The sequence below is a fragment of the Tursiops truncatus genome, chromosome 8 (assembly GCF_011762595.2).
Source record: "Tursiops truncatus isolate mTurTru1 chromosome 8, mTurTru1.mat.Y, whole genome shotgun sequence".
Classification (NCBI taxonomy): domain Eukaryota; kingdom Metazoa; phylum Chordata; class Mammalia; order Artiodactyla; family Delphinidae; genus Tursiops; species Tursiops truncatus.
Window position 1 is genome coordinate 11,928,086 of NC_047041.1, and position 25,271 is coordinate 11,953,356.

At 49.5% G+C, this 25,271-nt stretch overlaps 1 protein-coding gene across 21 annotated transcripts in view; it reads right to left on the reverse strand.

Moving 5' to 3' along the window:
- Positions 1-25,271, reverse strand: part of TECTA (tectorin alpha) — a 79,407-nt gene that overhangs the window by 37,018 nt on the left and 17,118 nt on the right. For 20 of the 21 annotated variants that reach the window (XR_012333288.1, XR_012333290.1, XR_012333289.1 and 17 more), the window contains 7 exons: positions 22,921-23,058; positions 22,409-22,574; positions 18,353-18,765; positions 11,854-12,424; positions 9,350-9,942; positions 7,484-8,057; positions 2,202-2,803 (listed from right to left, as the gene is read on the reverse strand). Coding sequence is in view for 18 of the 21 variants with exons in the window: in XM_073808064.1 (XP_073664165.1) it covers positions 2,202-2,803; positions 7,484-8,057; positions 9,350-9,942; positions 11,854-12,424; positions 18,353-18,765; positions 22,409-22,574; positions 22,921-23,058 (3,057 nt within the window). In the remaining 3 variants the exon portion in view is untranslated. The remainder of the gene's footprint in view (positions 1-2,201; positions 2,804-7,483; positions 8,058-9,349; positions 9,943-11,853; positions 12,425-18,352; positions 18,766-22,408; positions 22,575-22,920; positions 23,059-25,271) is intronic. The other variant, XM_073808066.1, reaches the window with a different exon arrangement.

Genomic DNA, 25,271 nt, shown 5'->3' on the forward strand with positions numbered 1-25,271 from the left:
ACCTACAACCACCAGAAGCTGGAGGAAAGCCTGGAACAGAGGTTCCCCTAGGACCTCGGGGGGAGCATGGCTCTGAGGACACCTTGGTTTAGGACTCCTGGCCTCCAGGACTGTAACAGAATAGGTTTCTGCTGTTTCAGGCCACCTAGTCTGTGATGCTTTGTGACAGCAGCCCTAAGAACCAATAGACCCTTCCCTCCGCATTTCTTTGTGGGAGGAAGAAACCAGCTGTGTAGTTCTCATGGCTCTTGACTTTAGGCGTGAGTGCATCTCATGAGACACGTGCCTGGAAGGTGAGCTGACCCAAAGGGAGGGAAACACCTGGTGAGAGAAGAGAATCAGCCACTGGGGAGGAGAGAAGGGAGAGCAGGAAAAAGAACAAGTGTTCATGCAGGTCCAGTGTCTATATGTGAAAATAACTGGGTCAGAAAACATGGGTAGCCTCAGATGTCTATATACCTAAACCTTGACAGCGTGTAACACAAGGCAGAAAATACGCTTTCAGAGTACACTGGATGGGACAGGGCCTGTTAACAGATTATATTTTAGAAGAAGAAAAAAACCTGAAAGGTAGAAAGGTGGAAAAGTGTTGAATGTCACAGAGATAAGGAACAATATCCAAAATTATAAATCTAAGGGCAGAAATATGTCAGAGGAGGAGCAAAGGAGAAAAGGGCAAATATGATGAAGCCACAGGGACAAAATGATTGATGTGTTTGTTTTAACACAATTGATGAAAATGGAGGAGAGGGAAGTGATTGTAAGAGCGACTTTGACTATCTGGACATCTGTTGGAAACCTTTTGTGGCTAAAAGCAAGGCATCTGATACACTCCTAACCTGTCCAGGTGCCAATTTCATCTCTCAAATTGCTAAAGAAGTGACGAGCAGCAAAATGAAAGTCGTAGGAACCTTGGAAGAAAGGGCTTATTATGTTATCTCCTTCGTTCATTTGACAAATGCTCTGAGTGTCATAGCACACAGTATATTCATTTAACATAAAGATGGATTATGTGTGGTTCCTGCCCTCAAGGAGTCCACTATGAATATTGAGTGAGCTGGACATGAACATCATGGAAAAATACAGCATGATTAATGCCATAAATGATGGAGGAACCAACTGTTAGGTGAAACACAGAGGGTACCAATGGCAGTTTGGGTAAAATACCCAAGAAAAGGAAGAAGAAGGTTCATAGTGAGACTTCCATCTTAGATGCTAAGAAGGCACACTTTCCAGTAAACGTGAAAGGGAGGACAGTTTAAGAAGCTCAGAAACCTCTCTTTGTCAGAGAAGGGGGTTAAAGGAAATTCTAAGGAAGGAAAGAAATCAGCAGAGTTGCCCAAGGAAGTCTTTAACAGCTCAGACTTTGAAAGGGAATGTATATGAGAGGAAGAGGAACCTCCTTAGAGATAAATTACACCGCAGACCTGGGAGGATGGTGTTAAAAGGTTGACATCCTAAGTCAGCTCCTCCAAAATGCTAAAGCAGTGGCTTGCTGGTGTCCCAAGTGTTGCTCAGGGCGGGCCCTTGGGGGAGGGGTGGCCAGCCTGTGGCTGCAGCTGACATCCTCAGGCTGGACTCGGAATGCATGGAACTCCTCAGCCCCTACCTGCTCCTGTCTTCATGGCCAAGGGAGTGAAAAGTAAGAAGACTGCAAGGGAGCCCCAGGGTGCTCCAGATGTGGACAAGACTCCTGAACTCCCAGGTCCCCTGGGAGCGAAAGGGAGACTGAAAGAGGCAGCAGGAGGCCCAAGGAGGCAAATATTTTGATCTCAGCTAAGGGAAGGAGGTGGGTTAGACAGCAGTACCACATATTGACGCCTAGTCCATGCTAGGTGCACATTCTCGTATACACACAGCGACTGTCTGAGGCCGCTAGTGTAGCCAAGCTGGGACTCCATCTAGGTCTGTGCCGTCTCCAACACACTCTGCCACAATATGAAAGGCACCACTCCTAGAGCTGGCTCTGTTCCTAATTTGGTGCCTGTGACTTGGGTATTTTTCTCTCTGAGGGCCCTGTTTCCTTATCTGTAAGATAAAGTGATGGGAAGTCTCCAGGGCCCCTCTGTGCTCTAACATCCTCTGCTTTTCCTTGGATTCTGGACCTGCCTGGTTCAGCTGCAGCCTGACTTGCTGACCCGGGACCCCTATCCTCACATCCCCACGGCTCCCCTCCTGGGGTCTGGCCTGTGACCGCTCACCAGCACCGTGTGCTTGTAGGCCCTGTGAATCACGATGCTGTAGCCCAACACGGTCACGTCCACCTGCTTGACCCACAAGGCCAGCGACGGGTCCCGGTCCTCGTTCTTGGCTGTGACGACGAACTTGGGGAACGTGTCTGAGCTCGGCCTGCTTCCTGTGGTGCACAGGATGAGCGGGCAGCTGGTCTGGAAGTCAAAAGGGTAGCCGTCAAAGGTCAGGTAGTGGCCGTAGCCCGAGACGATGCAGGAGGCGTCGGTGCGGGCCTGGCAGTAGTAGAGGCCGCCCTCCTCCATGCAGTACTCGTCACCCTTGCAGGGGATGTTTTCACAGTGGACGCTGTTGTCTGTGCCATTGCAGTAGCAGAAGATCTGGCAGTCCAGGTCCACCCAGAAGGTCTCATTGGTGGCAAGTTGGTGTCCCTCAAAGTTGCAGCCACACTCGCTCCGGGGGACGCACTGGCTGCCTTGCAGGGCATAGCCCTCGTCACACTGACACCCCTCGGAGCAGCTGTCCACACAGATGGGGCCCAGTGCCAGGGTCTCACAGGTCTCTGTACACATCATGCACTCCTCGAAATGGCTGTTCTCCGGGCATTCCAGAGCTGAGGGTGGGCGAGGAGGAGATGGGATTGAGAAAGGGACAGAGGTCAGAGACAGAGTCTGTGTACACTCATTGGTATGCATGGGTGTGTGCATGTGTGTGCACAGTGTGCGTGCACGTGTGTGCGTGCAGGTATATAAGCTGCATGTGACTTATCTGTCCAGCACGGTGAGCTCAGCAAATGCCATGTGATCGGCACCACTGCCATCCTCATTCGGGGTGATCCGCAAGGCTCAGCGAGCCCCTCACTCACGTGCTCCTCTAGTGCACTTAGCTTTTCAAGTAGGAGATTCTGAGACGATGGGCCTGTTTTGAGCACCTGTGGCACACCAGGCACTGTTCTAGGCATCTTAGTGTAATTTTCTCAACGATCTGGATGGTAAGGACAGTCATATCACCCCTGTCTTATAAGTGAGGAAACTGAAGTTCAGTGACTTAATCCAGCTGATAAGTACTGGAGAGAGATTCGACTCTGCATCTCCCGACTCTGAGTCTCCTGACTCAAAGAGTCCGGAAAGAGAGTTCTGGAAGGAACAAGTGCTCTGAGGCTGCAGAGACCTGTGGGTACCATCTCTGAGCTTCAGTTTCTTCTCTTATTAAATAAGCACAGTACTTACCTAGGACTGCTGTTCTGAGGATTAATAACCTAATATATCAAGCCCACAGTAGGGTCTCAATAAACACTGCACCCTTTCCCTTCTTACACTTCCCTCCATTACAGATAGGTTTCATGGAGGTGTTTCTACTCTACATGTTGGACCTTCCCTGTGTCTTTCATCTCTCTGTTCCTGGTATCCTCTGACCCCTTCCATCTCCTCACTGACCTCAGCACATGGTCCTGCCCACCTCCTTTATTCACACCCTTTGCCCCTCCTGCACGGCCTTCACACAGCCAAATCCTACCCATCCTCCCAGTTTCATTTCAAGTCACTCTTCTGCCCAGAAGCCTTCCTTGATAGATCAAGACTGTGCGTCAGTAAGCACAGCACATACAATAACGGCGCATGCGGCTCACCATGGAATTCCGTGTAACTTCCCATGTCTCTTTATTATTTTTGTTTGTCAAAACTTGACGTGAGCCGGGATGAACCCAGGAATACAGGAGAAATCTACCCACAGGTCTGTGTTCTCTAAAGATCTGTGAACGTCGTCACCGTCTCCTGGGAGTTTAAGATCTTGCCTTTAAGGCTTTCTTTAGGTCTTACGCATACGATCCCTCCTTAAGAGGGTTTTATAATCCAAGGACACAAAGGACACTGTAGAGAAATTGCATGGCAATAATAGTTCCGCCCACAAGTACCAGCTCAACAGCTCTGCCCTATGGACTGAAAGCCAATCTTTTTCCCTCTGGGCTAAAGGACTGTCTCCACCTCCACTGACTAGTTGTAGGCTAGTTCGGCACTGATTAAATATGTCTGTATAGAGCGATTTTCACATTTGTCTCTAAATTATGAATGTTATAACACTGACTGCAGGTTTATGGTGATAGCAAATAACATGACTTATTTAAATGGCTCTCGTTTTATGACTTATCGTGTTGTCTGAATGTGTCTGAAAGTCTGGAACATGCAGACATGAAGTAATAAAACTTCCCCTGGCTCCTGAAATGCCTCTGAAATTACTTAATTGGGCAGCCTGGCTCTGCCAGCGAGAGCTGGTTAAAAATATCTGAACACAGAAGCAGTGGTTGCCTCTCTCCAGGTCCAAAGAAGATTGTGTTCCTGATTTGCAGCTGTCACTCAATCCAATCCCCACTCTGCAAAACCCTGACCAGATTAACCCCTTAGTACCCAGAGACTTGATTAATCAAGTGTGAGCCCTGGCCCTCCACCCGAGGAAGCCATGCTCCACGTGGCTGCTTCCGTCCACAAGTCTCTCTCTAAAAAAGGCACTTACGAGCGTTTGCTCCAGCTCTTCAGGCCCCGATGAAGGATGGGGAGAAGTGATTCTCAGCAGGCATCGCACCCGGAAAAAGAGGGAATCACTGTCATCCCGCCACACGTCCTTCGCATGAGCCATGCCACCAAGCTGTGCTCCGCGCAGTACAAAAAAACCAACCAGAGACACTTCCTGCTGGGTCGGAGTTCATAGTCTAAAAGCATGGCACAGACACGGCCTGGCAACAAAATGGATTTGGTATGGGGCAGACTCTGTAATCCTGTAATATGAATGAACTGTAACTAGAAAGTTGAGTACAGGAGCAGGGGCAGAGATCAGTTTAGACGAGCTAGAGGTGGGGCAAAAGAGGATGTGGGAAGTGGGTTAAAGAGAAGGCTTTGGGAAAGCATTCTAAGGTCCCACTAGATGTGGTGGTCAGTAGGAACCTTGGAGCCTCCCTCCCTTTAGGTGACTTTATGAATAGAGCATGCTTCCAGAATTCCACTGCAGATTCACAGCCTCTGTTACTAATCCCTCCCCAGTGTGGCTAGGGTCACCAGGGATATAACCGCCCAACTCTGAGATGATATTCCATATGCTCCTCTGGACTTCCGGTGCTCAGAAACCAGAGCATTATTTTTAAATAACGATATGGGGGGGGGGGGGGGGAGGCGGGGGGGATATTCTTAGCTCTGTCTAAGACGTTACTATTGCAAAGGCTTAGAGGCAAGGTAAGGATACCCCAATAGCAATGGGTAAGCCTCATCCAGACCATAGCTTCTAATAACATTCCCCACCAAAATGAATCATGATTTTTCGGAGTGATGGTTGATTCTAGGCTGGGGCAGGGAAGGTTAAGAGGTGATGTGAAGCATCTCGTTAATCTAGAAAGTAAGGAAACGACAGAGGCATATCCGAAGAACGTAGGAGGCGACTGGAAGGGGAACCCACAGGCCAAATCTGTCATAAGGTTAATGCCAAAATAACAAATGTGATATGAAACATAAACCATTGAAACAAACAGGAGTCTGTGTGTCCATGTTGATAAGATAGATAGATGATTGAGGTAAATAAATAGATGGATGGATGGGTGGATGGATGATAGATAGGGGACAGGCAGGCAGAAGAGATAGGAGGGCTCTTGCTTACAGTAAAATGACATCTGCTGACGGGTACAAGTGGAGAGAGTGCTGGAGCTGTAAACTGTCAGCATGTGATCGTCATGCTGGAGATCAGCACAAGCAAAAGTCCTCAGCGGGCACTAAGCCGAGGAGGGGGATCGTGATGACAAGCGGCAGCGGCATGGTCTTAAAGCACTTCCCCACAGACTGCCCATCAGTCACAAGACAGAAACGGAGCGACACAGAGTGGTGATATCTGACAACCCCTGACCAGGGGATCAACGTGCCCATCACCAGTGAGAGGAGGCTGAACAGAGTGTGCCCCACATGGGACCTGGTACCATGAGGAAAACATGCCTCTCCTGTGCAGGGGGCTGGGGGGGATGCAGAGCAGAACCCAGCCATGGCGGAGCACCAAATCCAAAGGGAGGGCCATTCTATTTCACAAGGGGCGAGACTGTAATCTAAACATGACAAGATCACAAGAGACAAAGAGGCTAAGGAATTGTTCCAGACTTAAGGAAACCAAAGAGACATGACAGCTAAATGCCCCATGTGGTCGCGGACTAGATCTGCACTGAGGGGTAGGGGAAAGCCATAAAGGACACGACTGGGTCAACGGGCAAAACTGAAGTGGATATTAAGTTATCGCATCAGTGTTAAATTTCCTAAACTCAGTAACTGTACTGTGCTGTGAAGGAGTGTCTTGATTCTAAGGAAATATACACTTAACGTATTTAGGGGCAAAGGGGCATGATGTCTGCAACTTCCCTTCAAACAGAGAGTCAGTGAGAGAGAATGACAAAGCAAACAGGGCAAAATGCTAACAACAGGTCATCTGAGTAAAAGCTATATAGATATTCTTGTAATCCTTCTGTAACTTTAAAATTATTTCAAAATAAAAAGTTAAAAAAATAAACAAACTTAGGTAGGAAGAAATATAATGGAAGAGACATAACCAGATGTAAAGGATGGAATCTCAGTGGTAGCGCTGGTCTTCGTGAGGGCCGACCTTCTTGGTGGGGAAGGGGTGGGAGATGTGGTCCAGGTGGGGCAGTCCTGCCTCCAGGCCTGGGTCCCGCCCTCAGCCACTTCTCCTTCTACCCTTCCATTTACTCCTCCCCCTGGGCTCGCCCAGAACCGAGGGGATTATATGTCTCGTCTTCCCAGCAATTATTCTCATTACTATAAGTACTGCTGAGAGGGGTCAGATACTCTGGGCGCAAAATGAACAACCAGGCCCATGGGACTCTCTCAAGAACCATTGTCAGGTTTGCCCTGGGGAGCGGGGCTAATCTCTACTCCGGGAAAGGCACCCTGACTGATCACCATGTGCTGAAATGAATGCGGTCCTGCCTTGCCAAGAGAGAAGGCGCCCACTGAGCCATCACAAAGATTTCCTGTCCTTTGACATGATGTGTTCCCTCTGCTAGATATAACCAAGGGTCAATAGCTAATTGTTCTACAACGAAGAGGGATTGTGTGATTAGAAACAACAATAAAGATGCGCAATAGTCTGGTCTGGGGGGACGAGCCTTCCAGAGGACACATCAGACTAGGGAAGATGTGCAGGGTTAATGAGATTGCCCTTGAGTGCGATTGCACCAGGAAGAGAAGAAGATCCGCGGTCTCGGTTACCAATGCCCCGCCCCGGCCGCCCCCATGGCGTCACCCGAACTCACGGCAGAAGTCGTGGGTCCTCCAGGGCTGCACCTCCACGTCGGCGTTCTTGCAGGCGCTCGCGTACCGGGCCACAGAGTCACAGAGCTCGGACTCGTTGCCCCCGCTCTGGCACAGGCGGAAGAGGCAGGTGCGGTAGTAGGCGGTGACGTTGACCACGCCGTGACACTCCAGGAAGGAGCTGTTGGAGGGGTCGTTGATGATGCCGCACATGGAACGGCTGCGGTAAAATTTCAGCAGCTCTGAGTCGTTGCCGCAGGCCTTCAGCAGGTCCCCACACTCCCCGTTGCAGATCTCCTCGAAAGTGGTCCAGCTTTCCAGGAACACCGCCAGGTTGTCCGTGCACTTGCCATTGGGGAGACAGAACTCCTCGCTGACGTTCGCGTTGAAGAAGCCACACAAGCCCCCCGTGCAGTTGAAGTAGGCGGTGGAGAGCCGGATGTACAGCAGACCCACGTCTGAGTATTGCACGGTCACGACACCCTTGGACTCGACGGTTGTGCTGTTTTTGTTTCGATAAATTTCCAGCTTCCCCGAAGGATGGAAAAAAGGCAGTTCCACTTCCTGACTGTTCACCTGAAAATTCAAATCGCTATCATCAGTTCCAGATACACACAGGGTGCCCACAATTTCCTAGGCTGTGAATAAAGACGTGGCTCTGCCCCATGACTAGCCTTGGAGTAAGGTTGAGAAGCTGACAGTGTGCGGAAACCACACAGACATCAACTGTTTTTTTCATGGGCATCTTTGTTTCTTTCTTTCCAGCCTCCTCTGATCCAACACATTTGCTGTTTGTGTGTGTGTGAGACCCTAAGCTAGTTCCAAACAAAACTGAAGTGTGAGCAACAGTCACCGTAGACGTGTGGCTTCCTCCTGTCCCCGACGTCCTGCCTTCTTCTTCTCCCTTCAAATTTTACTTTTCCTGTGTCTCAGCCCCTTGGAAGCACACAGTGTATATATCTAATTATCTAGCTGTCCATCCACCTATCTACCTATTATTATTTTGATAAATTAATTTCTGCCAGTGTGTCAATGGGAATAAAAACACAGCCCTTTCAGTTTGTGGATGTATGCTTTATTCACTGCATTGACTTTTGCTTTCTAAATTAGATGTCATGTGAAATTATGAAATGCACATGGCACTGGGAGGAGGGAGATCTGCTCCTCCCTCACCCTCCATCACCCCCGCTCTGCCACCTTCCAGCTGTCAGGCCCACAGCCCTCATTTAGCCCTTAGGGAGCCTCATGTGAAAACAAGGAGTTGCACTCGATGATGCCCAAGATTCCTTCTTACTAATGATCTATGAGTCTGCATGCTTAGTGATGGGTATTTCAGACCAGGACAGCAGGGCGTGAGGCACCATGGCAGGCACCCCTTGTGCTACTCCACACGGATTCCCATCTACAGGAAAGAGATGCAGCATAGTACAGGGTAAAGAGCACAGACTCTGGAGCCAGCTGACCCAGGCGTGAATCCCACTTTTATGGCTGTGTGTCCCGGGGGAAGTTACTTAACCTCTCTGTGCCTCTGTTTTCTCATCTGTAGAATGAGAATAATGATGTTATCTACCTCTTAGGATGAATGTGATACTGCTTAGGCTAGTGCTTGGCACACAGTAAGCATCCTATAAGTATTTGCTACTCTGGCGAGCTAGTTCTGCTCTAATTCGAGGAATTCCAGCTTCACTCCAGGTGTCCACCTGATGGACTTTTATTTGGTGCTGACAGTTAGAAAATGCTCCCATTTCGGAGTCATTGCCTTCCTAGAATCCGCTCACGGTCAGAGGCAGCCAGGCAAGCCTGAAGAGCGCGGCTCCTTCGCTTGGCGGGACTCATCAGGAAAGTCTCCAAGGCCACAAGGGTCTTACCTTGACCTCTGAAGCCCCGATGCCTTCTATCTTGACCTCCTGGTCGGCCACCAGGATCCGGAGACCCCGCAGCCAAGCAGGCCCTGCTTCCGGCTTCTTCTTGTTGATGTCGATTTCCAAGTACTCTGGCCGCTCAGGGCAGGTCTTGAGGAGCGTGTAGGAGAACTCGACGGGGAAGGGGTAGGCGGCGCCGTCGAAGGTGTGCAGCACCTGGTTCTGGCTGAGCAGGCACAAGGTCTCCCGCTTGGGGAAGCAACCCTGGTAGCCGTTCTCCACTGTGCACACCTCCTCGCCACGGCACGTCTTGTTGAAGCAGTACACGTCGCCGCCCTCCTCGCACAGGCACTGCACCGTGCAGTTGGCCGTGGCCCAGAAGAACTCGCCCATGGCGTAGTAGTGGCCGTCGAAGTCACAGCCGCACTTGTGCAGCGGGACGCACTGGCTGGTGCTGAGGACAAAGCCTTCGTTGCACTCGCAGCCCTCCGTGCAGGGCATGGCGCAGGTGTGGGAGGCCGTCAGATCTGAGCACGTGTCCGGGCAGCTGCTGGTGCACACGGAGTAGTGGCTGAAGCTCGGGCACTGCACCATGGACACTGACGTAGGGGAGAGGAGAGAGCGCGACAAGGTGAATGACCCAGGGGCTAACCGGCCAGATCCACCACGCACGGGGGCCTGGAGGAAGAACGCTCCTTCTGGACCAGTTGGCGCCTGGAGGGAAGGCCGAGCCACCACTCACTGGGGGAAGGGAGACTGAGGGTGCGCAAGGGGCGCAGCTGCTCTGGTAGTAACTACTGAGCAATGTGATGGGGCGGGATCTCACTGGATCATCCTGACTGAAATAAAACTTCAGGTTCCTATCCTAACTAGACTCGACTGATTATTCAATACAGCTTTAGTACTGGGTGAATTACAACCATCGAGATGGTTTAAGATCTTCAACTGATGGGCATATAAGTTGGTCTGACTTTAAAGAACACGGCCCATTCCTAGGAGGAAATAAATCCAACTCACAGGAGAAATGAAAAATCTAACTCTTAGAGGAGGAATTTGAAAAAGTGAACTTTCAAACAGGGACCAAAGAAGACTGTGAAAATGAATTCTCTGGGATATTAAAAATAAGAAAGAACCTTAGCTATCTGAAAAGAACCTGTGTGCCTATTCCCCCAGGAGACTGAACTGGAACTGGATGCCTTCTGAAGGCCCTTCTTGCCTTGGAAAGCTTCGATTCTTATTTTAAGACCATCTGAATCTGGTTTGAGTCTGGTTGACCCCAACAGGCGGAGACTCAAGAGCCTGGTAGACGAGTTCTCTGATTTAAATACAATTCATCCCACTAAAATGAGAGACAGGGAGAGGAACGTGGAGGGTAGGATAGTAGTACCACTAGAAAAAAAATAACCATTATAGGCAAAAAATTAGGTAATTGGATGCCCTTGGATTGCACAAGGGTCAAAGAGAAGTCATATTCAATCTCAACTTCAATCAGGGTATGGATACTCCAGGCATGATAGAGGCTGGCCAGTCCACACACACAAAAACATTTAAATATACTGTCTTTTAGTAGTTTGATCAATTCTCTAAGAATTGATTCTGATACATATTGATTTATATGAATCCAACCTATACAGATAGGAAAAAATTGCCCTCTGGCCTTGGAACTGAAAGAAACTTTTAAATCTCACCTCCATAGCACTCTCAAATGCACGGATAATAATTTTCGGTTTACTCATATGGAGAAAACCAAGGACCAGGAAAGAAACAAAATTCCAAGAAGCAATTTGGTTTTTCGTTTGCCCGTTTTTAACATTTACATAACTAGGAAAAGTGAGAGAGATGTAAGTTGTATAGAAGGAAGACATAAGATAGCTAAATTGTTCCAAACGCTCAATCCAAAAGTGTAATTCCAAGGGGACAGCTGGATTTCCCACACTTTGGGGGCTTTTTTCCTCACCACCCGGCATTTTAGAACAAGGCCTCTTTCCGGGTCTGCTACCTGCCCTGTCTACTGCCCCTTTTGGACCAGCTGAAATGCTCTAGAGCAGGAGTCACAGAACCTGAAGGTAGAGAGGAAACATCCAAGGACAAAAATGCCATGGGTTCCATCTGGGAGGTGCATTCTTCTCCCAAAGGCTGCTCTTGATTCCCCAGGCCAGTGTCCACATGTCCCCAACAGCTGTGGGGACAGCCACCTCCAGCTCAGAAACGGCCCCCTCCCTGCTCAACTCTGCCCGGGCCACCCCTGCTAAGGGCCCTCTTCCAGCCACGCATTCCGTGTCTCCTGCACGGATGCCCATCAGTGGTTTCTTGTTTTCTGGCCACAGTACTGGGTGAGGAGAAAGGTCAAGATGCTTTTACAGTTCGTTCTTTATCATTTGCTATATTTCAACCTCACCCTGACTCTCGGGCAATGTGTCTTAACAGGGAGCTCTCCGAGGAGCCCTGAAACCCTCTCCCGGCCCCCCTGCACAGGCGTGGCCTTCCGTGTGGACAGGATGCCAGCTTACCACACCCAGTCTGGATTCGCCAGTCTCCAATCGGAATGCCCTGGGCTTGGCACACGAGGGCGTAGGCCTGGATGGCCTGACACAGGAGTGTCCCGTTGTCCCTCACGCTGCACAGGTCATACACGCAGCTGTGCACGAAGGCCATGGGGTCCACGACAGTGCCACACTCCCACAGGGGGCCGTCGGTCTTGTTGAGGAAGCCGCAGTAGTCGGGGCCAAAGTAGAGGGCTTCGGTGGCCGTGTCACACTGGGTGCAATTATCCACGCAGCCCGAGTCACACTTCCAGTCGGCGTGGTAGACCCGCCAGCTCTCTCCCAGGTCTAGGATTGACATGGCTGGCCTGCCGTCGGGGCGCAGGAAGTCATCCAGAGGGTTTTTGTTGTAGTTCCCACAAAGCCCGCAAGTGGAGTTGATGTAGGAGCCTGGGACGGAGATGGAGGCGTAGTGCTGGCCGTCAAACGTCACTAAGAGCCCAAAATCCGTTTCCACGGCAGTAGACATGCCACTCTGGTAGACTTTCACCGCCCCCAAGTCTAAGGTGACGGGCAAAGAAGCCACTAGGTCATTAACCTGCCAACAACAGCAATAGTAAAAAGGCAGGTGAGCAGGGGCCAGGGCAGTGGGTCCAGCTGAGGTCAGGAAAGGGGGGAGGGATGGAGCGACTCAGCGCCACAGAGAGAGTGGCCCCCAAAAGGCTCGGGTGCCAGCGGGCTTGCCTCCCAGGAAGGCAGAGGCCCCAGAACCTTTGAGAGCAGGCCAGCGTTTGAGTTGTGACAGACGTGCATTGCTTAGTGCCACTCTAAACCCCTCTGGGGACCAGGTGCTTGTCAACACTTCCTGGCTGGCTCTTGGGCCAGCTTCACGTCTTTTCTTGAAAGACTAGTTACCTGGCTTTTCCCCCTTTCTCCTCGAAATCCATTCTTTAAGTCTCAGCTTAAGGCACATACTTTCCATGACCCCCTTGCTGCCCTTAGCACCCCAACCCCTCCTCCCAGCTGGAAGGTGCTCTATAAACTGTCCCCACCATCGAGTTTTGAGGCTGCCCTGGTGTTATTCTCTGAGTGTTTCACCCTGTCACTTCCTGATACCAGGCCTATGTCATACCATCGTTCAACACAACAAATTTGAACACCTACTGGGTACCAAGCACGATGTTAGGTGCTGAGAAATAAAGAATAAAAAAAGTAATCGTCTCTGCCCGTTATGAGGTCTGGGTCTACTGAGGAAGAGGGACACAAATTGATATTTATGACATACAGTTTTAAATATGCGTTCATAGGTGATGCAGTGATGCAGTGGGAGAACGGTACCTGACCACTGATCCAGCCTGGGGACGGGGGGTCATATAGGCTTTTTAGGAGCAGTTAAGTCTGACCTGGGTCTTTAGAGGTAAAACAGAAGCAGCCAAAGGAAGAGTAGGGGGCAGAGAATTCCAGGACAAGTGAATAAAATCACGTGGTTAGAAGTAGCTGCATGAGAATAGGGACAGTCATCGGGGTGTCACTGTACTGCAGAGGGAAGGGAACGGGCGGCTGGAGAGAGAGCTGGACACAGGCAGAGTCCATTCATTCAGTAGATGTCAACTCAGCCCTTTCTGTGTGTCAAGCTCTGTTCTAAGAGTTGGGGATTAGCAATGAGTGAAACGGACGAAAATCCCTGCCTCTTGGAACTGTCTATTCCTCTTCAGGAGACCAACAGCAAACAAAACCAATATGTAAAATACATAACAGCATCAGAAAAGTGTTCTGCAGGAAAGTAAAGCTGGGAATGTGGATCCAAAGTGCTAGGGAAGAGGGTTTCTAATTTTAGACAGGAGGGTCGAGGAAGACCCCACGGGGAAGGGGATATTTGAGATGAGGAAGAAGCCTTGCAGTTATCTGGGGCGAGAGTGGCTTACGCAGAGGGGATGGCCAGGCCCTGGGGTGGAGTGTGCTGGGCGCTGGGTTCGCACGGGCCAGTGTGGCCGGAGCGGAGAGCCAGGAGCAGGCAGTGGTCGGGGAGGGCAGAGAGATAAGAGCAGCCACAACAGGCACGGCCTTGTCAGCCATTGTAGAGACTTTGGCTGTGACTCTGAGGGAAGCCGAGAGCGAAGAGAGCGCCCAGAGCAAAAGATCGACATGATCTGACTTCCGTCTTGGAAGAATTGCTCTGAATTCTGTGTTGGGAACAGATCTTGGAGGGCCTTTGAAGCATGTTTTTAAGAGAAAACAAAACGCCACAAAAACAAAACCAACAACTTGGATTTCTCTTCTGTAGGAAGAGCTCCAAAAAGTTTTAAGTAAGAGAATGATGTGGTTGGACTTGTGTTTAAAAAAGTCCACTCTGGCCGGTACGAAGGGTATATTGAAGTAGGTGGAGATTAGAAACAGAGAAATCAGGCGGGCAACTGGTGCTGGAGGCCAGGGCTGATGAGGGCGAGGCCTGACCTGCACCCGGACGTGGAGGAGGGACAGCTCGTGGTGGACACTCCGCAGGGCCTGGGGCTTTTTGCTGGGGGGAGTGAGGAATGGGGGAAGAATCAAGAGTGAGTCCCACAGGAATGAAGACAAAGACGTAGAGAATGGACTTGAGGACATGGGGAGGGGGAAGGGTAAGCTGAGACGACGTGAGAGAGTGGCAGGGACATATATACACTACCACATGTAAAATAGATAGCTAGTGGGAAGCAGCCGCATAGCACAGGGAGATCAGCTCGGTGCTTTGTGACCACCTAGAGGGGTGGGATAGGGAGGGTGGGAGGGAGACACAAGAGGGAGGAGATATGGGGATATATGTATATATATAACTGATTCACTTTGTTATAAAGCAGAAACTAACACACCATTGTAAAGCAATTATACTCCAATAAAGATGTAAAAAAAAAAAAGAGTGAGTCCCATGTGTAAGTGGCTTGATAAGCCTCCAACAGAGAGTTAGTTTTCTTCTTTTTCACCCTTAACGTGCCTGGCATCTCTAGACATCACTTTTGAGGGCTGGAATGGATGGTTAGTCCTAGAACAGCCCTGGTGGGTTGACTGTAAGTGCACGTCCAGGCTGCCCTGCACCTGTACTGATTTCTGGCACACAGAAAGATCAAGGGTCTTTAGTGCCACCATTGCTGCAACTCTCTGCGTTGTCTAGGAAGTGAGGCAATAGACTGTCCAAGCATCGCTCCCAAGGTTTACCACGGCTAATGGCATGTGCAATTCTCTGTCCCTAGAAATTAGTATGACTTATGGGGGAAGGGAACAAAAAAAACAGGCTTGAGATGTAAGCCATCCTATGAGAGCAGGAAGTAGAAAAAAAAAACACCCAGGGGTTGATTGATTTATCCTTATCTCCCAGGTAGCAAGTTAGCCAACAAGGATGAGAAAAGCCACACTCTGAGGAAGGTCAGCCAGCGAGAGCGCTGGGTGATTCTGGTGTATTGCTCTATGCTGAGATGTAGGAAGTGAAATCTCCAAGGCGGTATAATCCTAAATGCCAAACACCTCCCTCGCTGAATGCCCTCCTCTCCTCTCACTCAGCCCCTGCTAACAAAGGACAGTGGTTGTGCTTCAGAGCAGAAGCCACAGGGTGCGGCGGGGGGTGGGGGGGGACTGTCTCTGGATGTCACAACCATCCCCCTGCTGCAACCGATCTCGTCCCACGCACACTGCCTGTGTCCCTACGCTGCCCATCAGCGTTGCCCAGATTTTCCCTTCTTTTTCGACATAAGTGGTCATTTCTCCCCCTTTCTTTCTCATGCATGTCTCAGTTTCAGCCACACCTTATAGAGTCCTGTGCTTGTACCCCAGAGGGCTTGGAATGGGAGCAGCTGGGGACTCTCACCCAGCCCATGGCTTCTTATTTCTTTCCTGCTGTCCCAGTCCTCAGACCCTGATGAGCCAATGTTGATGAGTCTCCCTGTTTGCTTCCCTTCTTCTCCCTGTGTACCAGCCAGGACCCCCTTTAACCATGTCTCTCCCAGGAGTGGGTAGGGGCAAGGTTAGGTGGGAGCAAGGTTGGGAGAGAGAAGTAGCATCGTAGGACAGGCCTTAGAACGAGAAGAACTTTCGGTGGGAATGGCAGTGTGGGAATGAGTACTGAGTGCCTACTGGGTGCCAGGCTTTGTACTAGCCGTCGCACATGTGGTTATCCTATTTCATCCTCACAACAACCTAAGAAGGTCCTTACCATCTGCCCCTTTTGCAGATGAGGAAATTGAGATTCAGGGCTTGCATTATTTGTGGGTGACAGGACCCGACCCTCCACTGCTTCCTGCTGCCTTTGTTCAGTGCTGAGTTGAGACAGCCAAGTCCAAACTACAGCCAAGAGCCCTGCCTTCTAGACATGACACGATTACCCCATTTTACAGATGGAGAAAGTAAAGCTCAGAGAGGCCACTCAGCTGGCAGTGGTGGCCCAAGGCTTGTGCAAACCTGACCCCAGAATCAGAGCTCTTCGTCACCATCAGCTATTTGGCGTTGGCACTCTTTTCCCTGGTGTACCCTAAACTACTCAGTTTTATCTGGGGGAGAAAGATGAAAACGGATAAGTATTAGTTAGAAGGAGACATTTACTATATATGGATGTTAGCTGGCTTTCTTTGGCCCCTATTAGCATACACAATCCTAAATTGTTTACTTGTCGCTTGAGAACATTTCAAAGGGGGAACATGCATATTCAGAGCCCAGTTCCTAATCCCAGCATATGGAGAAAGGCAACCTGTTCGTTAAGATCTGTTTGCAAGGCCCCGCCCTGCGTGTCTGAAAGTTGGCAAATCAGGCTCCTTCTTGCCTCCCACCCCCTCTTGCCTGTCCCCACTTCACCCCGGGTGGGGTCTCTGCCATCATGGAGGCACCCTCCCCAGCAGGGCAGGTGTATTCAGAGACGCTCGGAAGCCATTTGGCAAAAGGAAAAGGGACCCATTGTTTGCTTGCAGTTGGAATCACATAACCTTTTCTTTCTGAAACATTTACATTCACGTCCACATCTCCCTGTCGCTACAGAAAATTGAGGAATCCATGCCCTACGCTCGGACGATGGAAGAGAGCCACGCAAAATTAGCAGAGCTGCTGGGCCTGAAAGCAAGGGGCTGGTGTCCCTTTCCTTCTAAAAAAAAAGAGTCTGACTGTGAAGGGAAAAGAATTTTAATCAAAATGGAAAATAGGAATACAGCATGAAGCTTTCTTTTCCAACTTCAGATATTGTACACATCATCCCCACAAGACAAGGAAGTAGGGGAGAGCTAGCAAACATTTTTCTAGCTGGAAATGTTAGCATCTATCCACAAGGACAAGTGTGGTGCTCAATAGCACAACAGAAATTTAAAAGGGAAAAACCCCAAACTTCTGCAGCCGAATTCTTACCTCTGATTTGATTTACAGAGCTGTCTCTAGGGAGACTAACCAAACACCAAGCAAATTGGCATTTTAACCACTGTAATAGCCCACTTTTCTAATTACGGCACTGATACGCTGCACAGACCTAGGAAGGGCAGAGCCAGAAAAAGTGGAATTAGTTCCTTGGTGCTGCCTTTTGTTGGACACGCTGCATCAATTAAAACTACAACACGTTTTTAAAAAAAGAAAGACCTCCCTACACTGGCATCAGTTCTGGTTTGTAATCTCTGTGATGACCTCCATGCTTGGGGATTAAGGACAGCATGGGGTTGCAGCAATCAACCCCTCGCGGTCCTGGTTATTATTGCTTGAATAAATACATGGCTGCCCTGAGGTCTCCATTAACATCATGAAACTTGGGGCCTCCACAGATTGAATAATTGCTACTGGCTTTTTGTTCTCCCTCTTTTGTCAATGCCCCAGCCTGAAATCCAGGTAGACAGGGACAGGAGTCATTTGCATATGCTAAACGAACCACAGAGATCTGTGTGCTCTCCCATTCCAAGCAGGAGTGGGGGATTCTGTTAAAGGGGTAAAGCTTTCAGGGGAACTTTCCACCCAGGTTTCACTAAAGAAGTCACCGAGCCCACTCCAGCTGCCTGGACAGGCAGTGCCCATGGATATACCAATCAGTTTGGACGTTTGGACGTTTCTCTGAGAATGAAGCCACAGCTCTAGGGTAAACAGGATGGGGGGATGTGAGGACTGTTAATCAAAAGCTGTAGTGAATTAGGGGTTTGTACTTTGTGTTTGCACTGTCTCCAGGGCATGGCCACGTGGCTACCATTGTTGCAAGCCAGGTTCATGAGAAACAATTTACTTCTGTTCCCAGTTATGTCTGAGCTTGTGTGTGTGTGTGTGTGTGTGTGTGTGTGTGTGTGTGTCAGCTAAGAAGTTAAATGTACTTTAAGATAAACAGCAGATAGACATGTCAAAGAGAAAGCCTAGGTTAGCTCTTGTACAAACAAAATTTAGCCTAGTAAAGAATTTTACAAGATGTTTGCATGGCTCTTTACAAAGATCCATGCATCTTTTTGGTACAAAGAGCAAACAGCAGTAGATCTGGGAAAGTCTTCCCCAGGCTGAAGCACCTCCAGCTTCTCCATCTCCCCGTGAAGGACGGAGAGGGTCTCACCTTGACTTTTCCATAGCTTCCTTTGGGGATGAGAATCTTGTAGCCATTCACCTCCACTGAGAGTTCCTTCACCCAGGAGACGGCTGAGCCCCCCCGGTGCTCGTTCTTTGCCTCCACGCTGAAGAAGGGGAGGCTGGAAGTATGCAAACACTGTCGGGCCAACAGGTAGGCACAGGAGCCTTGGAAGTGGAAGAGGAAGCCATCGAACGTGTGATAGTGCGGCTCCCCAAATACCACGCACGTGCTGGTCTCCACCGGGCTGCAGTAGAAGAATTTGCCTTTGGGTTCGCACACCTCGTAGGGGCTGCAGGAGACCTCCTGGCAGTAGATCTCGTTGTTGAAATCCAGACAGCGGCACTTGATGGTGCAGTTCAGGTCATCCCAGAACACCTCCCCTCGCCGAAGGAACTGTCCTGGGGAATAAGGACAGTAGAACTAACATTTATTGAGCATTTACCTTCTGTGCTGGGCATCGGGCTAAGGGCTTTACTTGCCTTATACCGTTTAATCCTCAAAAGAACCCGATTAGGTATGAAGTGTTGCCCTCACTTGTCAAGTGAGGAAACTGAGGCTTAAGAGAAGTTAGGTAATTCATCCAAATCACGCAGCAACTCAACTGCGAAGCCAGGATTCCAAGCCAAGTCCGTCTGAATCCAATCTAAGCTCTTGACATTATTGTCACCACCACTGGTGAGCACGCTTTCATTCAAGGAAAGACACATCGTCTCACTCCATGGGATACACCAGGACACACGGCAGTCCTTGCCTTCCTTTCGGCGATAAGAGGAAGGGTATTCCGAAAGAAGGCCCTCCCCCACCCCCCCGGGTAACTCGGCAACACTGTCGGTTCATTTGCTAACGTGATCATTCATTCACTCATCCACTCATTCAACAAACAGCTGCTGGGGGCTCAGTATGTGCCAGAAAAGAATCAGGAGTCAGACCCACAAATTTAAATCCCAGGCCTCCTGGGATGATTCTGGAACGGGTTGACCCCTGGCTTCCCACATTTCCGGGCTCATAAATCCTACAGACACTGTTTAGGCAGAACTTACACCTACACCAGTCGTCTTCTCCCCTCACCCTAGGCCCGGTCTAAGTCCAGCACTCCTCTCTCTTTATCCCCTGGACAGAACTTCTTGACAGAATCTACGTCAGGAGGAGAGTGAGATGGGGAGGGGAATGGTCCTAAGGGATGTGCTAATGTTTAAAATACTTCTATTGCCTTGGTAGGCTTTCAGTCTTTAAAACCATTTCTCTAAATGAATGATTTCCCCCACCAAAAACCTTGAAATCTACCAGTTCTTCATATCAACCTTCAGTTGACACGGGAGCATCTCTGGGCTGGGGGCTATGACCTAATCCTTGGTTGGGGGTCGGGGTCAAGAGAACTGGGCAATGGTCACAAATCTGCAATCAACTGCCAAGACGACTGACTGGACTTCCACCTGTCTTAATGTTCTGACCCATAGAAGGTGGACAAGGTTATTTTCTCATCCCTGCCTCCTGGGGAACAGAGATGCTATAAAAAGTTGGCACAGGTCAATAAGGTAGAAGTATTTGTACATTGAGACTGTCTGAAAAGGAAAGTATCAAAGATACAACATTAAGAATTGTAAACAATATCATACACCAGGAGTAACTATAGTTTGAAACCGTAGTTTGAAAAGGTTTCTCAAATTTTTATAAAACTGAAGACCTAATGCAGAGCACAAAGCTGCCAGGTGAGCCCAGGCAGAAGCCATGGCAGTTGGACAGTCCTTTCAATATCTGTCCAACAGGAACAATTATGTCTCAACGGGCAGTTATGTTTCATATGGCCCCTGAATGGGATAATAGATGTATTCACAGTCCCAGTAGGTCAGATGCATCAGCCCTGAAAACAGGCCCCTCCGACCTCAATGCTTTTTGGCACTCACCCAGGCTGCATATATTCTAACAGCCTCCACTCGGTATGATTTCCAGTCTCTGCTTTCTCAGGCTTCCAATAAATGAGGGGGAAATGTCTTTGAATAGAGGAGGTTTGGACCAAAAGGTAGACTCTGAGATAATTTTGTTTGCAAAATGATGATATAATAAACCAGCTCTATGCAACACTTCCCCCGTTATCGCCCAGGCCAAATCCCCATCTCATTAGATTGATGTATGTCCAGTGGCACATTAAAATGCACAGCAGCCTGCATGAGGAGATTGAATTTGTCCTGTATATGAAACCCAAAGCCATAACTCAGGAGGGAAAGAATGAAGTCAAAGTGAGGACTTTGTACACTGCTGGCATCTGACCAACCCCACAGCTCTGTGAGCCAGTGTTTTCCATTATCACAGCATTTCATTCCCGGGACTCAAGGAGAGGCTGTCACCTGGCACTTAGGTAGCACGGCCACAGCCAGTCAGCTCCATGACACTTGGACAAAGGCGAGAGGCGTTGGGTAGGTCCCTAGCCCAGGCCATAAAAGCGAGAGAGATAACGGGGCATTGGTTTGGTATCTTCATAGACGTTAGATGATGTGTTTACACTCTGTAAGGGAGGAGAGTGCAATCTCTGAAATCCTGGTGACCTTTGGAGCTAGATTCTTTTCTGTCCAGTTTAATACTGGCTTAGCTCTAAACATTTATTTGCTCTTCCGAACATGGAGGACTTTACAGAGTCCACAGAGGCAAAGATGCCCAGGCAGGCCATCTTCACAAATGACCTTTCCTCAGAGCAAAAGCAGAGGTTTGATAAGTGTGACCACAGCGCAGGGGATGGGGGCAGAGGGTGTGGGCATTTCAGATCAGGTGAATATGGCCCTTCTGATTATTACACAAGTCAAAGCCCTCAGGGGTGCCGAGACTCAGAGGTCACCTGGCCATGCTCTCAATGGAAGGAGGGCAAGAGACCTGAAATTTTCATCCCAACCCATAACTTTCTTAGGAATCTGGAAGGATTTTCCCCGGGGTCATCTTCTGTGCTTACACAGTACCCTGCACTCATATCTCTCATAATAGGTCTTACATTGTATCATCACTGTTTCTGTGCTGTCTTCTCTACCATGGTAGGGTCATGGGGGTCCAGAGCAAGCACCATCTTCACCAACCTAAGAGACTGGCTAAGCACATTTGGAAAGATGCAGTGGCTGGAAGGCTAAATGGATGGATGGGTAGATGGGTAGATGGGTAGATGGGTGGGTAGGTGAGTGGGTGAGTGGATGGGTAGATAAACGCACAGACAGATGCATAGATGATTGACTAATTCTAGTTGCTATAGCCTCCACTCCTAGAGGCAGAAATATGCCCAGAAATCCTGTTTTCTGAATACTTTTAGACATATAAGAAGCAGGAATCTATAAACCATGGTGTCCCTGTGAGAGTCCTGGGCTGTTTTGTACATCCGAAGGGGTTTTGACATTTCAGAGGAGGCTCCAAACTTTGGATGCCAATGTAAAGGAAACCCATGGAGGTTCACCTACAGCTTGTTCACACAGACCTAAAGCCGGCTTTGATTCTCCCTAAATTCCTGCATGTTTTGCTGCTCTTGGAGGATTTTAGGAGAAGCTACCCTAAAGACTATGACACGTTTTTTCCTTTCTTTCTAATCATACTAGGAGGTACTGATTTTCTCTCGTACAGACTTGGTGATGCTTCAAGCTCACCCACTCCCATGGATCTACAAAGTGCAGATGGTAGAGCAGGAGCAAAGATGAGAAGGAAAATTTAAAGGGGGACATGGCAACAACAACGACAACAAAAATAATGTTAAACAGGAGGGCTCTCTTCTGTCCCTCTGGCTGCGGAATCATTCAAGAGCCTCGTCCACTGTGCAGTAGTTCCCAATGGGGAGCTGTGTTCATACCCCAGGCAAAGGCTTCAGAAACTGCGGTATGGCCAGCGCAGGGTTTCAGCTCCTGGAGCGATGAACGTGCATGCAAAAATTACCTTGATCTCCATTACCCAGAGGAGAGACTTCAAAGGGTAAAGCATCAGCCAGGAGTCCCCCCTACCATGGCTTAAAAGCCTGCCTGTCTATCTCAACGAAACAAACCCTGCTTTGCCTCAGAGAAGAGGAAATGCCTTTACCTCTGGAGGTGCAGCCATTGGCTGGGTCAATTTCCTTCCCATCAACTTTAAATGCCCAGCGACCTGGAACATTGACGTTTGTGGTCTCTTGGATATTCACAATATCAGGGGTTCTTGACCCCGGAAGGCTGAAGTAATTGGTGATGTTTCCACCATTAAATCCTGCCTAGAGCACAAAAGGAAGAGCAGACTTTTGAGCACGCACATCATCCCCTAACCCCCCCCCCCACCTTGGTTTACTTGCCCACCATCTTGTTTTCAGCACACCTGAAATCAAGAGACCCCTTTTCCTGGAGTCTCTGGGGCCACCATTTCAGGTGATAATGGCCCGCTAGTTCATGCCACACCCGGATCCAGGTATCAAAGATGGGCAAGACTAGTCCCTCAGTCCACCTGCAGGACCAGACACGCTTCTCCAGTTCAAAGCAGGATTTCCCCCAGATGCTAAGAGCATAAGAAGAGAGTGCAGTGCTTCAGAAACACATAGGAGGATGAGCCAGAGAACCACCTACCTGGGCCATCACTCCCCCAAGACCCGTCAGGGGATCACCGCCGCTCGCCGTCCCAGTGGTCCAGTTGATTTCGTAATAATTGAAGAGCGTGAAGGTATAGGTGCCGTCAGACACCAGGACGGCCTGGAAGGTGTTCACCTGCAGGATGCGAATGGGTGGGTGGGCTCAGGACTCACATCCCCAGGAGCTCCTCTCCCCAGTAGCAGCTCCCTTTACCCTGCCCCCTCCCCACTCAAGCAGCTCAGAGCTGCTCCGACCCCAGCCTCTGTGCTCTGCCTTCTCTCCAAATATGTTCTCACCTCCAGGGGGAAAAGCAAGACATGTGGGGCTGTGCATCCAGAAAAGAAATTGCCTGAGAATAACCTAGAGGCTGACTCAGCATCCCTCTTACATCTCTGACTGGCACCAGATAGGAAAGTCAGCGGCCCGACTCAGCATGTGATAATACGTGGGCACCTATAGATGGCAGCATGAGAATAAACTATAGGAACTAGTCAAGCCAGGGAGAGGGCTGTGAGCACCTGTTCCCAGAGCAGGTGGGGTAGGGCGTGGGGGTGGGGAGGGAGAGGGCAGAGCACGCAAATGCCAGTCGGTGGGACTCCAGTGGTGGCATGGGCCCTGCTCTCTCGCTTCCTGGAACACACCGCTAATCTTGGTGAGATGTCTCCCCCTCTTTTAAATGCAGGTTGGAAAGTGATCCGTTGCGGAGCACAGGCTCCGGACGCGCAGGCTCAGCGGCCATGGCTCACGGGCCCAGACGCTCCGCGGCATGTGGGATCCTCCCGGACCGGGGCACGCACCCGCGTCCCCTGAATCGGCAGGCGGACTCTCAACCACTGCGCCACCAGGGAAGCCCCTGGAAATTGATTTTTAAAAAGCACTTGGTGGGGAGAAATTGCTCCTCTAATGGAGCATTTATGCATCACTTTATATCTGCAAAATTCTCCACCTCCATCTGTACCTCAACCAATGCTAAGACAGGCAATTTTTTGGCCCATTCCCATCATAGGAGCTAAGAAAACTGAGGGCTCAAGGGAAATGAATTGCTGGAAGTTCCACAATGACCCAGCAACAGAAAACAGAATTGGAGCCAGAGCTCCCAGTCTGATCTCTTCGTGCACTGTCATTACACACGGTCTTAATTTTCAACTTTTTAGGACGGAGATGTTATATACATTCAGATCAGTCTTGCAAACAGTTTCCAGAAAAAAGCTGTAGCAAACTCTGTCCTTTACTATTTCCCTTTGCTAATCCCTACCCGCTGATGCATGTTTTCAGGAAATTCAAGTAAAAAACAGAGTTAAAAGGAGAGGCTGCTTCGACCTTTTCCATTCAAACCTAGCATTTTCCCAGCTGCCCGATACCGTCCTGGTTAACATTCTGTCAGATGCAGAGGAAGACCCACATCCTTATCCTGTGTAATCAAACTGGGGTAGAGGATCTTGGAAGCCCCAAATCTCCCATCCTAGACAGTCCCAGGGAGGGAGAAAAGGTGCAAGTAAAGAAAAGCCCTTTTTGTACACGAGAACTTTCTCCTCAAGCTCCGTGCTTGCCACAGCTGATGGCGTTTATGATAGAGCCGCCCAGGTTTATGCCTCCATTCTCTGGCCCCGTTCAACAAAAGGGCAAAGTGGGACACAGAGAGGAGCGAGCAGTCACCTATATGGCCGCTGTGGGGTCAGATTCAAGAGAAAGGCATAAAGTCAACGTCACACAAGGACCAAAGCTAAACCCTCCTTCAGACCAGGATGCTCCTTCCGGATGTGAATTCCTTCTCCTGAAATAAAGTTGGAAATATCTTTGGTCCAAGCAGGTCTTGAACGCAACCCATGTCTGATCCCAGAAGTCACCTTAAAACCAGCCAGCCATCCTAAGAACGCTCCAGAAGCTGGCTCGCCCCCATGCACCTTCTCCCTCACTGTCACACCCCCCCCCCCCACAGGTAACTCTTCAACACGGGTTGTAAGACTCCTCTGCATCTGTTCTTGTAAAACCATGTTTTTAATTCTTGAAAAGCCCTTTTATACTTCAGAGGCCTTCTAACGCTACCTGGAGGGGGCAGCTGAGGAAAGAGTTCAGGATTCAGAGTTAGGAGACTGGGTTTGCACCCTGCTCTGCCGCATATGAGGTTCAAATCCCTTTTCTTGACACTTGGGCAAGTTACTTAACTTCTCTAGGCCTATCCCCTCACCTTTAAAGTGGACGGCGAACTTCCTTGGGAACATTCTTGTGAGGGCTAAATGATTTGCAAAGATAGCCTATCACAGCCCTGGGTTCACAGTCAGCCTCAATAAATATTAGTTTTCCTTCCTTAAAGTAAACACATCCTCTTGACTTTCTACTGGGCTTCT